Source organism: Phocoena sinus, chromosome 1, assembly GCF_008692025.1.
Source record: "Phocoena sinus isolate mPhoSin1 chromosome 1, mPhoSin1.pri, whole genome shotgun sequence".
NCBI classification, from domain to species: Eukaryota; Metazoa; Chordata; class Mammalia; order Artiodactyla; family Phocoenidae; genus Phocoena; species Phocoena sinus.
Genome location: NC_045763.1, coordinates 61,789,750 through 61,802,658, shown reverse-complemented (window position 1 = coordinate 61,802,658; position 12,909 = coordinate 61,789,750). Strand labels below are relative to the sequence as shown.

The following is a 12,909-nucleotide window of genomic DNA, read 5'->3' as shown; positions in this document are numbered from 1 at the left end:
CAAGAATCACTTGGACTTGGTGATAAATTGGAATTGGAATTTTGAAATAAATATTCAAGTAAAATGCGTTATAAGTGCCCTCCTAATGAAAAATAATCTAGTTGGAAAAGAGATTTAAATTTTCTTAGCAATGGAAAAATGACTAAATTGGCTCTTGGGAAGTATAGTATCCAAAGATTTTATCAAATGCTGTGGAAGAAACTATTATATTCTTCTTACAGAGAAGTAGTATTCAGTCAAAATTTCCCCGCCTCTGGATATTACCCACAAAAGGCTGGCTAGATTTCAGGGTATTGAGAAACTCTCATATTTCATTTATATAATGTAAGCCAGATTTCTGAAGGGAAAACTTTCCCCCCGCTTACTTTGTAGCATGAAATAAAGAAAATGTCGGGGGTGAGGTACAACCTCAGTGTTGATATTCCAGCTTCTTGGAGTCTCCTGAGAAGCCAGATGTGAGAGCAGATGTTGCAGGCACTGTAACAGGTGTGGCAGAGGGGTGGATAGTATTCCCTGGGAGCCAGCGGCTAGAGCAACCATTGCTCCCTGTAGAGTCTGGGATGCTCCTCCCAGAATGGGATTTTTTTTTTTTTTTTGAATTTTACTTTATTTTTTTATACAGCAGGTTCTCATTAGTTATCCATTTCATACATATTAATGTATATATGTCAATCCCAATCTCCCAGTTCATCACACCACTACCATCCCCCCTGGCCACTTTCCCTCCTTGGAGTCCATACGTTTGTTCTCTACATCTGTGTCTCAATTTCTGCCCTGTAAACCAGTTCATCTGTACCATTTTTCTAGGTTCCACATATATGCGTTAATATATGATATTTGTTTTTCTCTTTCTGACTTACTTCATTCTGTATGACAGTCTCTAGATCCATCCACGTCTCTACAAATGAGCCAATTTCGTTCCTTTTTATGGCTGAGTAATACAGAATGGGATTTTTAACATTTAGCCTTCCTTCTTGCTTCTGGCTACCAGTTACCAGTCTGTAATCCCTCAAATTGTGTCAAAGTCTTAGACTTCTCTGAGGTGGGAAGCCGTTCTGCCTCCTCAGCTGCTGCCCAGCTTTACCCAATCTTAGTCCCAAAGTGAAGTGCCCATTACTGCCAGCTGCTCTTGTGCTTTTCTTTCTTTCTTTCTAATTTACTTATTTATTTAACTTTGGCTGCATTGGGTCTTCGTTGCTGCATGCGGGCTTTCTCTAGTTGCGGCGAGCGGGGGCTACTCTTCGTTGCGGTGCGCAGGCTTCTCACTGTGGTGGCTTCTCTTGTTGCGGAGCACGGGCTCTAGGCGCGCGGGCTTCAGGAGTTGTGGCACGCGGGCTCTAGAGCGCAGGCACAGTAGTTGTGGCTCATGGGCTTAGTTGCTCCACGGCATGTGGGATCTTCCCGGACCAGGGCTTGAGCCCGTGTCCCCTGCATTGGCAGGCCGATTCTTAACCACTGCGCCACCAGGGAAGCCCACTTGTGCTTTTCTGAATCTTGTACATTCAAGCATGTGTCTTTGTTCAAGCTTTCCCCCTCCTCCCTACCAATTCTTTTCACACTTTATACCTCTTGATGAAACCTCAACCCCCAAAACAAAAGCCACTTTTATTTCCCTTTCTCTGAATTCTTAGGGTTTCTACAATCTGTACTATTGTGAGGAAACCAGTGTGAATTACATTTAAGGTCTATTCTCTTTAGAACACATTTTAATGTTTTAGAAGGAGAAAAAGGCAGAACGTCTTTAGAAGACTAGGTTAAAACAGAAATATTGGAGGTCACATAGCCGAGTTTCAGCGTAATATTTTTGGACTGTAAGGCTGTAAAAACCTGAAGCTGAAGTTCTACTGAGGAGGAGATTGTCAGACATTAGAGCCTGTATGTAGCCTTAGCTGCTCAGTCTCAGGGAGAGCATGAGGACCATCAGTAGAAAAAAGGCGCTGCACCTACCTCTTTCATTTCTCTGAGAAGAGAAAGATGAAGGGAAGGAAAGCTTTGAAGAGTAAGAAGCAAAACTGTTTCTTCTTGTTGTGTTTTTGTGTGTGTGTGTGTGTGTGGTATGCCGGCCTTTCACTGTTGTGTCCTCTCCCGCTGTGGAGCACAGGCTCAGGACGCACAGGCTCATCAGCCATGGCTCACGGGCCCAGCCATTCCGCGGCATGTGGGATCTTCCCAGACCAGGGCACGAACCCGTGTCCCCTGCATCGGCAGGCGGACCCTCAACCACTGTGCCACCAGGGAAGCCCTGTTTCTTCTTCTTGCTAGTGTGGAATAGGAGGACCCAGAGTAGAAGCGATGCCTCACTCCGAGACCAACAAGTGCATAATGACGGTAGATAAAGCAGTACGCATTTCCTTAGAATGTTGCTGAAGCTTCCATATCTATCTTTATCCCTTATACAGAACAATTAACTGATTTTTTAAAAATCAGAAAGCAATGTTTTTACTGTTAGGTAATGAACTAGGAGCAAAAGGCCTAGTTTCTAGTCCTGGATCTAGGTCTAGACTTGAGCAAGTTACTTAACTTTGTTGAGTTTTATTTATTTTTTTCATCTATAAAATGGAAACAATATCCACCCACTTGCAGGCACTCTATGTAAAAACACATAGAAACCATTTAAACATTAAACAGTAATTAAGCTGCATTGTGGCAGGCTCTGGTCTAGTCACTGAGGGTGCATCAGTGAACAAAAACAGATAAAAATCTCTGTCCTTGTGGGGTTCACTGACTAATATAATTGGCCAGGTCACATTTTAGTTTTTCACACTGCTCAGTTATCCACCTCTTTCTTTTTTTATGAAACAAGTGTTTGCTGAATAACTGTTATCCTCTGGGGGTGTTTACAAGTGAATCAAATCTATAGATTGATTATGGGTCCTTATGATGGAACAGAAATAAGGAGGCTGAATTCCAGGCAAGACTTTGCTGCAAGCTAGCTAGCTCTATTTTTTAGTTATAAAAAATAACTTTGTCACATATTTGCACTTCAGTATTCTAAAATTATCTATATTTTTTCTCCTGGAGTAGGTCAAATTCTGCCCCTACTGACTTACATGCTTTACTTATTTCTTTGATCGATTAACCCCTTTTAAAAAAAAATTATTTATTTTATTTATTTATTTTTGGCTGCGTTGGGTCTTCATCGCTGAATGCAGGCTTTCTCTAGTTGCGGTGAGCGGGGGCTACTCTTTGTTGCAGTGCGTGGGCTTCTCTTGTTGTGGAGCACGGGCTCTAGGCGCACGGGCTTCGGTAGTTGTGGCATATGGGCTCAGCAGTTGCGGCTCACGGGCTTAGTTGCTCTGCAGCATGTGAGATCTTCCCGGACCAGGACTCGAACCCGTGTCCCCTGCATTGGCAGGCAGATTCTTAACCACTGCGCCACCAGGAAAGTCCCCAATTAACCCCTTTTTATACATCATGAAAATACAACATTTAGTTCAGCCCTCATCAGAACGATTTGTTCATTCCAAATTAATGAAGTTTCATTATACTTGTATAAAAAGAGGACAATCTTGTAAATATTAGATCTTAGTATGCAGCATAGCTGTATCTAGCTCAAGTACTACAATACCAGAGATGATAGTAAATTCCAAAGTTTCCAAGAGACTAGTTTTACTGTCACTGGGATGAAATCCAATTATAGAGGAAATGTAGAACGTAGTTAGCATGTATTCTGGAACCAGACTGTCTGCCTTTGAATCCAAGCTCTGCCACTTACCTGTGGGTGATCCTGGACAAGTTATTTTACCTTCTTTTCCTCAGTTTCCTGGAGAGAAGATAGTAGTGCAAACTTCAAAGAATAAACACTTGTCAAATGTTTAGAACAGTGTCCGACAAAGGGAAAGAACTTTATAATTTGGGGCTGTCTTTTAGGAGGGAGTTGAAGGGAGAGGAAATAAGAGTAGTGGATATATCATGTAGAGAAGCTGGTGGTAAAGGGAGCGAGAGATTGGACCACACTTACAGAAAGGGGAAGGGACAAGCATTCAAGAACAGGTGTTTGTGTGTATTTTATTTCCCAAGATAAGGGAAGCCTATGACTTTTGAAGGCAGTGGAATAGAGCCAGTGAACAGAAAGTTGGAAGAGGGAGGGTTAGCTATAGGTTCAGGGTGATCTATAACAAGGACACAGGTAGTTAGAGATGATGGAAGGTAAGTAATCATCAAATAGTTTTCTCTGTGTTCCTCAGGAATTCAGCTAGCCTTTATAATATATTACACATCTGGCATTGAAATTCTGAAGACAATAGATCAGACCATACACCTCAGCTGTTCAGGATCAAACAGTGGATGGGGAGAAATTAGTGAGATGATGCGAAGTAAACAGAGAGAACTTTAGCAACAGGCTGAAGAGTAGTCTGAATTCTGTGGTGCAGCTGGGTCATTCTGAAAGGAACCTCACAGACAGACTAATGCAGGGTTCACTAGACAGAGGCAGGGTGGCTCCAGGAGCACAGGCATACGGCATCCTCAGCCAAACCACTAACAGCCAGGGTCCACCCACAAGCCATGGCAGCAGACCCAACAACTGGGTTGTGTTCAGGTGACTGGAGTGGCCACTCATACATCAATCTTTTTATCGCAATTGCCACGGGAAAATAATTTGGTCCAAGAGCCAAATTCAAAGTGAAGATCACACACACACACACACACACACACACACACACACACACACACACACACAGATAGTCTTTTCTATCTTAACAGGAAGCTTTAAAAATATCCTGTAATAAGGCTGAGTAAATAAAGCTGCTTTAACTGAAAATTTTTGGGTTCTCATATCCAGAGAGAGGACCAGCTATGCTAGCAGCTTGGGTATTATACATATTTGGTAATTTGGGAAGAAGACACAAAGCTATAAGCTTAGCTAAAACAAGAGGAAGAGGACTTATTTTGAGCTGGACAGTATCTTCATGGTGGTAAGAACTAAGATGTCTAAGAGAGGCCCATTAACGCCTGTAAATCATACGCTCTCAGGAAAGACTCATACTTTGATGTGGATGAAATTCAGTGTCTTAAAGGGGTAAAGCATTAAATGGATTAAACGTAAAAGAGTTTGGCATTGCCTGACATAAATATTTCTACCTTTTCTTCCTTCCACCCAAGGTAATTCCCTTTTAAGTATTGCTTCTCAATATAGATTAAGAAGTTTTATCCCTAGCTAAAGGGAGTCCAGGCATCAGTAGCAGGAGTGAAGAAGATTATTTTCAACAGGACACCCCGCTGAACAGAGCTCCCCAGTCTACACACATGGACAGTCTCCTCCACTACCAGCTAAACTTAACTTGCCAAATATTTGCTTGGAGTGTATCCCACATGACTGGATCCCTATGCAGAACCTGTCGGATCCCATACACCAGTTCTATACCCAACCCCAGCCTCTGCTTGTTTTGCTGTTAACTGTTCACACCAGTACCTTCAGAGGCTCACCCACAGGCAGAACCAGCATAACCTATGAGTTTTACTCCTCCCCAAAGTAGCAATGACTTATAGGTATGGGAGTAGGAAAGCCCAGACCCTTTGTCTAGAGATGGGATAAACGCTGAAGTGTAGTTTACACTCCAGTTTCCCAAAGCTTCAGACTGAGACTGGAATTACCTAAAATCTCACCACATCGTGGCTTCTTCTCCTTCTCTGTCCTACTTTCCCACTCCCTTACTGTTTCTCCTGGGAGTACATCCTTAATAAGTCACTTGCATACAAGCCCTTGGCTCAGGCTCTGCTTCTGGGAATGCTCAGCACAAGACAGTCCTTACTTATTATTCATTGATTCATTCAAAAAAGTGCACTGAGTGTCTAAGTGCTTTCATCCCAGTCCAGTGAATTAGAGTGATATATAGTTAGGTGAAATGTAACCATGGATATTCTCAAGTATTATATGGGACATACAGAGACTACACATTTCTAGAGTCAAAAGAAACTTAAAATATGAACATATCATCATGCCTGACAAGGTGATTTCTACCTAGTAGTTTCTTATGTGTGCCAAAAGATTTGCTTAGCCCTTGGCCTCATAATGTTGACCACTGAGGAGAGCCAATCATTTCTTAGAATGCTGTTTTACTCACGAACATTTATTGGGCTCCTGCTATGAATCAGAAAGTGAGAAACCGACACACTCATAAGCATCGGGTTTGCCAAAATTTTCTGTAAGATGTTAAGGAAAAACCCAAACGAACGTTTTGGCCAATTCAGTACAATATAATGAGATAATTACATCTTGAATAATGTATACAATGCCATGTTGTTTCCAAGAAAACAAAAGACTGGATCTTGGAGGAAAAGTACAATTGATTCTGGACAAAAGTAGAGAGAGGCATTTTAGAAAGGGAATAGCAAACTCCAGAGTAATTAGGTGTAAAAGAGCATTGGCAGGTTTCTGCAAGTGTGAGTAGTTTACAGGATTGAATCAAGGGTCACACGAAGAGGAGAAGCAGGAGATAAACCCAGAAGTGGAGGTTGGAACCACTCAGTGGTACACCTTAGGTACTTCAGAACTTTATCCTGTAGCAGTGGGGAACCTTCAAAGATGTTTAGGATTTGCCAAGGTTTGCCTTGGAAACAATACAAAGGATGTGTTAGAGAAAAGAAAGACTCCGGTCAGAAACACTAGTTAGTTAGAAGGCTGTTATTAAGTTAAATCAGGTATAATTTCCAATATACAACCATTTTTGATCCAACAATAATGTGAATTTCATATAGTTCAGATTGATACACTGGACAAGAAGAATGAGGGTGAGAACCTGAACAATGACGTGAAGACTGGAGAGAAGGAGTGAAATAAAACAGACACACAGGAGAGAAAATTGGCATGAAATGCAGGGGCAGAGTAAGCTGCAGAATTAGGTGTGACCGTGAAGCAAAATTTTGTAATGTGAATGACAGAGTGAATCACGGAGAATGTCCATAAGGGAGATGGGTTCTACCAGGGGAGTGGATTAGGGAGTGGAACAGGGCACCATACCATGCTTCAGAACTCACAGCTCTTCACCTATTACCTTGCAGCGCCTCATTTCTCTTTAATTCCTTCTTTTCCTGCTACTTGACATTGGACAGGCATATGATACCCAAATGCCTACTGTTATATTTGCTCTTAAAGTTGGGCCAACAAATAATGCAATCCCAAGTGTATTTACTTAGTTAAAGCAGTCCTCTAAATGAGAACCTAAGCAGCATGACAGCAGGAAGAGAAACTTAGCGGTCCTCTAGTGAAGGGACCCAACCTAACCAGATTGCTCTTTAACATATGAAGGGTCTTCTCATACATAGGCACACAGGCGATTCTGAAAGTCTTAGAGAATGAAGGGGAAAGTCTGTTTTGTTTTTCTTTTCTATTTTGACCTCAACTCTGACCATTCTTCCAGATCCACAATGTTTCTATAAAAAGTGTCCCTAAACATCTTGTGTTTGCTCTGAAATAGATATTGGCCAAATTATATTTTTTTGTTGCAATGAAGACATGTCATTTTATTGTCCTTCAAGTAACACTGCCTTCCTAAAATAAAAAATTGTCTATTTGTTTAACACAGTCAAGAACTGGAGAACCACATGTTGTCTGGACATTTTATATAATGTCACGCCACCTGGGTTGGACATGCTATTTAAGATGAGCTTAACTATACTCTTGAGAAAAAAAGGACTCTAGCAATCTGATAAAAAAGACTGACTAAGGATACGTTGAATTCAATTTCTTTTTGTTCTTTCTTGTAACAATTTCTTATAAGAATTTCATTTCATTTTGCTAGTTGTTGTAAGAGAATTACTAAGAAATGTATAAAAAGGAAACATTTTTCAGGTATATTTTCTTTTTATGTATTTCAACTTTGTCAAAATGTGTATATTTCAATATTTTATTGCAACGAATGAATTTAAGCGATTATTTGTAGAATGCTGTTGAGGGATGGGCCTCAGGACAAATTATGCAGCATTGTTCATTCAGACCACAAATATTTACAGACCGTCACCTATGTGCTAGGCACTGTGGTAGCTGTTGGAGATGCAGTGATAAGCTAAACCAGGCATGGTTTCTGCTCTCAGGAAGCTTGTAGCCTAGAGATAATAACTCGTGTTAAACAAATAATCACATAAGTAACTAGTCGTTACAAACTACAATGAATTCTTGAAAAGAAAATAGTGGGTCACACAGTGGGAGACCAGTCCTGGTCAACGGGGTGTTCTCTGAGGAAGTGATTTTCCAAGTTAAGACCTGAAGGACAAGTAGTAGTCAGCCAGGTGATGAGGGAATGGGAGAGCACTCTGGGTAGGGGAAGCTTCAAGTGCAAAGGCCCTGAGGTAGGCAGGAGGATGACCCTGTTTGTGATGTTCCTGGATGGCTAGAGTGGCCTGAGCACATGGTAGCAAAAGGTTCAAAACAAAGCTGGAGTTGCAGCCGGAGGCTAGATCAAGCAGATAATGTTATGAATTTTGATCTGTACCCTAAGAGCAACAGTAAGCCACTGAAAGCTGGAGAGTGGTAGAATTAGATTTACCTATAAAGATCATTTGAAGTCCGTGAGCTTTCATTCGGCATTTAACAAATGCTGTGATAAATGCTCTCAGGTTCCCGAAGTCACATTAGAGCCGATTTCTGCTCTCAAGTAATGTCTGGTGTGTCAGTGTGGGAAGAAATAGAGTGTGGGTCAAAGCACAGAGGCAGGAATGAGACAGTCTCGGGGAGATAATATCTAAAACATCTTTGTTTTACTCGGTCATAACCGGTGGGCATTGATGTATGGATTGGGGCTCTGCTGTTTTTTTTTTAAATGTTCAGGGAAGTGTCATCTGATGAAAGGAGTCATAATCAATAATTCGTCCACTGAAACCCTCTGTCTGTTCACAGATCAGGCACCACACAAACAACTATGCATCCAGCTCCACCTCTTTACCCCACCAGTGCTCCTCAACCCTGATGTGGAGTGACCACTTGGAAAGGTGAGATGTAGAAGCGGTCTGGATCTACAGCTTAGTCCTCCCTGATCTCTCTGTTCTGATCCGAGTTCATGTTACAAAGGCAGAATACCTCTAAGAATTAAAATGCAAGCTAAGCACACACATCTGATTAAGGAGGACTAGATTCCCCAGAGGAGCTACTGTTGTTTTTTACAACTTCACTTACATTTCCTCCAATTAAGCTTTCTGAGACTGGCTCCAGGCTGCTCTTGGAACTGACCAACTCTCATGTAGTGAAAGAGCCTGCACATCACTTTTCATAGTAGGAACAGTCTCCAGGAATATTTCTTAATTTTTTTGAAAATTGAAGTATAGGTGATTTACAATGTCATGTTATTTTCAGGTCTACAGCACAGAAATTCAGTTATACATATATATATATAATATATAATATGTATATATAATATATATATAATATATATATTCTTTTTAAAATTCTTTTCCCTTATAGGTTATTAAAAAATACTGAGTATAGTTCCCTGTGCTATACAGTAGATCCTTATTGGTTATCTATTTTGTACGTAGTATTGTGTACATGTTAATCTCATCCTTCCAGGAGTATTTTAAAGCTAAGTGACCCCTGTTTTGCTTAGGCACCAGAACTCAGCATGTTCACCATATGTTTAGCACACTCTTACTTGCTCTTTCGATTATATCTGTTTTGTATAAAACATATATTTCAATGAATGAACATTGCAGAAAGCAGAACATAATGCCAAATGTGATGCACATTTGGTCAGACTAAATTTCGAGCATTAATTTCCTCCCTCAAACATTTTCTTTCAATATTCTTGTTACTGACTGTAGGGTTAACTGAATGAATAGTCTTCTGTGTGTCATCGCATTGTGTGATCTTTTTTGTTTTAATGAGAGCATGTAAAAAGTTTTAATTTATTTTCAAAGATAGCACATGTCTTTTCAAATAAATTGAACCCTTCATTTTTAATGGAAAGTCAGCATGTTCGTTTTATTTCATTCCCTGGGTACAGCTGGGTACAATAGCTCCTCTACTCAATATAAGTTGTTATGACAGATGTGGACATTCAAGCAGCTCAATTTCTTTGACCATTTGTTCTCCCATAGTGGCAGTAACTGAGAGGTAATCACTTCTGTTCTTCAGGGCAAGATCTAAATGTGTTTTTCAATAAATACTGTGTAACAATGCCCAAAGGATAAGAATAAGCTGGTTGCTTCTGGAACATACCTCAAAAATCACAAGGCCAATAAAGTTTTTACTCAACTCACTTTTATGATCTTATATCCTTCCCCTGGATATCTGCCTGTAATATTCATATTACAGGCACTGTTTTGCTATGAACACAGATCCCTTGGAAACCAAAAGAAGGGAGATACCCATCTCCCATCTCATTATTGGTAGGTTCATGCTAATCCCACCTTTAATTTTTTAAAGTAAATCTTATCGTACTTCCTATCATTATATAAATAAGCCAAGCTCTCTATAGGAACTTTGGAAAATAAAGAAAATTAGAAAGAAAGGCAACTTACTAAACTTTACTTCCACTACTCAAGAAAAACTCACCATCATTTTAGTGTATTTCTCTCTTCATTTTCCCCTACACTTTCCTTGATTTAGTTTTACATACTTATGATAATATATACTCATTATTGTGTCTTGTTTTTTTACTTCATTTAACATAAAATAAGCATTCCTCAGATTATTTACAAATTATTTTTAAACTAACTTTAATATTTACGTAATAGCCTATTAAAAGAATATACTATAGTTTACTTAATCATTATGTGTGTTCAAATTTGGCACCATGATGAATAGAGTTGTATCTATTACCCAAAGACTGAAATGCAGAATTAAAAAAAAAAATTGTGATTGTTTTTACCAAAAGTATACTTTAAGGAATAAATAATATATAAAATTTTAATATTCTTGAAAGATGCCTATAGTCTGACTGCTTTCAAAAAGAATTACTAGAGATTTAAAATTTCTTCAGCAATGTGTGAGAGTTTCTACTTTGCTTTATTCTAACCAGCACTGTATGTTATCTTAAAACACACACACAATACTTTGTTGGTTTGATAGGAGAAAAATTGTATTTCATGGCTCTTTTAATCAGTACTCTTCCTGATGTTTTTAGAGTGCGGTTATATACTGATTAGGGCTTGTTTTTAAGGCAAGATTATTTGACCATTCAATGTTTATACAATTGATATAGTTTTATAATTTGATTATTCTTCTGGATTACAATCTTGGAAACCAGAAAAATTGCTCAGAATGAAAGCATACACTTAGTGTAATTAAATGAGCCAGAGGCTTACATGATCCCAAATCCAGAATTATTTAAATTGCTTTTATTTACAAAACACAGATGTAATTACTTCAAACAAGAATGTTTTGATGTCTAAGACATTATATTTCACACTTACATCTTAGTCCTCACACCATAAAAAAACAAAAGTATTCCTATCCATGCTTACTATATCTTTTTCTCTTTATTCTAACAGATAATGAAAGAACGGAGTTGGACTTTTTATTGTAATTCCTGCTTCCCTGAGTTTGTGTATTTCTTCCTACTTGAGAAGGAGAATTTTATATTTTGATTTTTTCTTCTTTTTCATCTTTTAAAAAATTTTAATGTTTTTTCTTGTCAGTAATACCCACTGAGACCAAATTTATTACTGTAATATGTGTCTTTGAGTATTAAAAATTGGTTTCTGGGACTGGATTTTGAGTATATATTTAAGAAGCTGGGTACAATTGCACAGGTGGTGACTGACGAAAAAATGAGAAAAAGAAAACCCCATCCTTCATGAGTTTTACCCCAACTTCAAACCCTTATGTGAATCTCAACTGATGTGGATATCTTTACATTTTATGGTAGTTTTGATTTTACAATATGAGTTTGTAAAATCAGTAAAAGATTTTGTCAGTGAAAAGTCAACTTACTGAGAGCAAGAATTCAATTAATAAGACATAAGCTTCACGAGATAGAAAAGGATGCCAAATGAAGGCAGGAGGGTACCATGACCAAAGATATTTATGCAAAATGTGTGATTAATGTTTTGGAGATGTGTTCTTCTGGGCTAAGCTGGGAACTAAAAGTTCTTAAGTCTGTATTCTGGTTATATGTCATTTAGTAATTCAGGAATCAGCATAATTGTTATTTCTCTGTCTTTGAAGACTGAAATGTGTGATGCAATGAAGAGCTGTCTTGAAATGTCATAGAAAATAATGAAGCTAAGGGGTGAACTGTTGAGTTGGAGCATTAAAAAATCCAGGTGCAGCCTCTGATCCACCAGTATCAATTCAGCATTTCTTACAATTTCTTCTTGGGTGACATACAAAAGACAAAATTAATAAATGACATAGTTATCAACTATCAAGTTTTGTTACTTTTTTTTTTTTTTCGCGGTACGCAGGCCTCTCCCGCTGCGGAGCACAGGCTCAGCAGCCATGGCTCACGGGCCCAGCCGCTCTGCGGCATGTGGGATCTTCCCAGACCGGGGCACGAACCCGTGTTCCCTGCATCGGCAGGCGGACTCTCAACCACTGCGCCACCAGGGAAGCCCAAGTTGTGTTACTTTTTTATGAAATAAAAGGGTCTAGTTTGTCTGAAATAAGAAATTCTGTTAACTTTAAAAAAATACTTTGACCTTGAAGATGGCGGAAGAGTAAGACGCGGAGATCGCCTTCCTCCCCACGGATACACCAGAAATACATCCACACGTGGAACAACTCCTACAGAACTCCTACTGAAGGCTGGCAGAAGACCTCAGACCTCCCAAAAGGCAAGAAACTCCCCACGTAACTGGGTAGGGCAAAAGAAAAAACAGAGACAAAAGAATAAGGACGGCACCTGCACCAGTGGGAGGGAGCTGTGAAGGAGGAAAAGTTTCCACACACTAGGAAGCCCCTCCGCGGGCGGAGACTGCGGGAGGCAGAGGGGGGAGTTTCGGGACCGCGGAGTAGTGCACAGCGACGGGTGCGGA

General features: G+C 39.6%; 1 protein-coding gene across 2 annotated transcripts in view; it reads left to right on the top strand.

The window, feature by feature from the left end:
* Window positions 1-12,299, top strand: part of PTGER3 (prostaglandin E receptor 3) — a 76,049-nt gene extending 63,750 nt beyond the window's left edge. For both annotated transcript variants that reach the window (XM_032652051.1, XM_032652042.1), the window contains 2 exons: window positions 8,837-8,928; window positions 11,425-12,299. In XM_032652051.1, the coding sequence (XP_032507942.1) occupies window positions 8,837-8,928; window positions 11,425-11,428 (96 nt within the window). In that variant the 3' untranslated portion in view covers window positions 11,429-12,299. The remainder of the gene's footprint in view (window positions 1-8,836; window positions 8,929-11,424) is intronic.
* The last annotated feature ends 610 nt before the right edge of the window (window positions 12,300-12,909 follow it).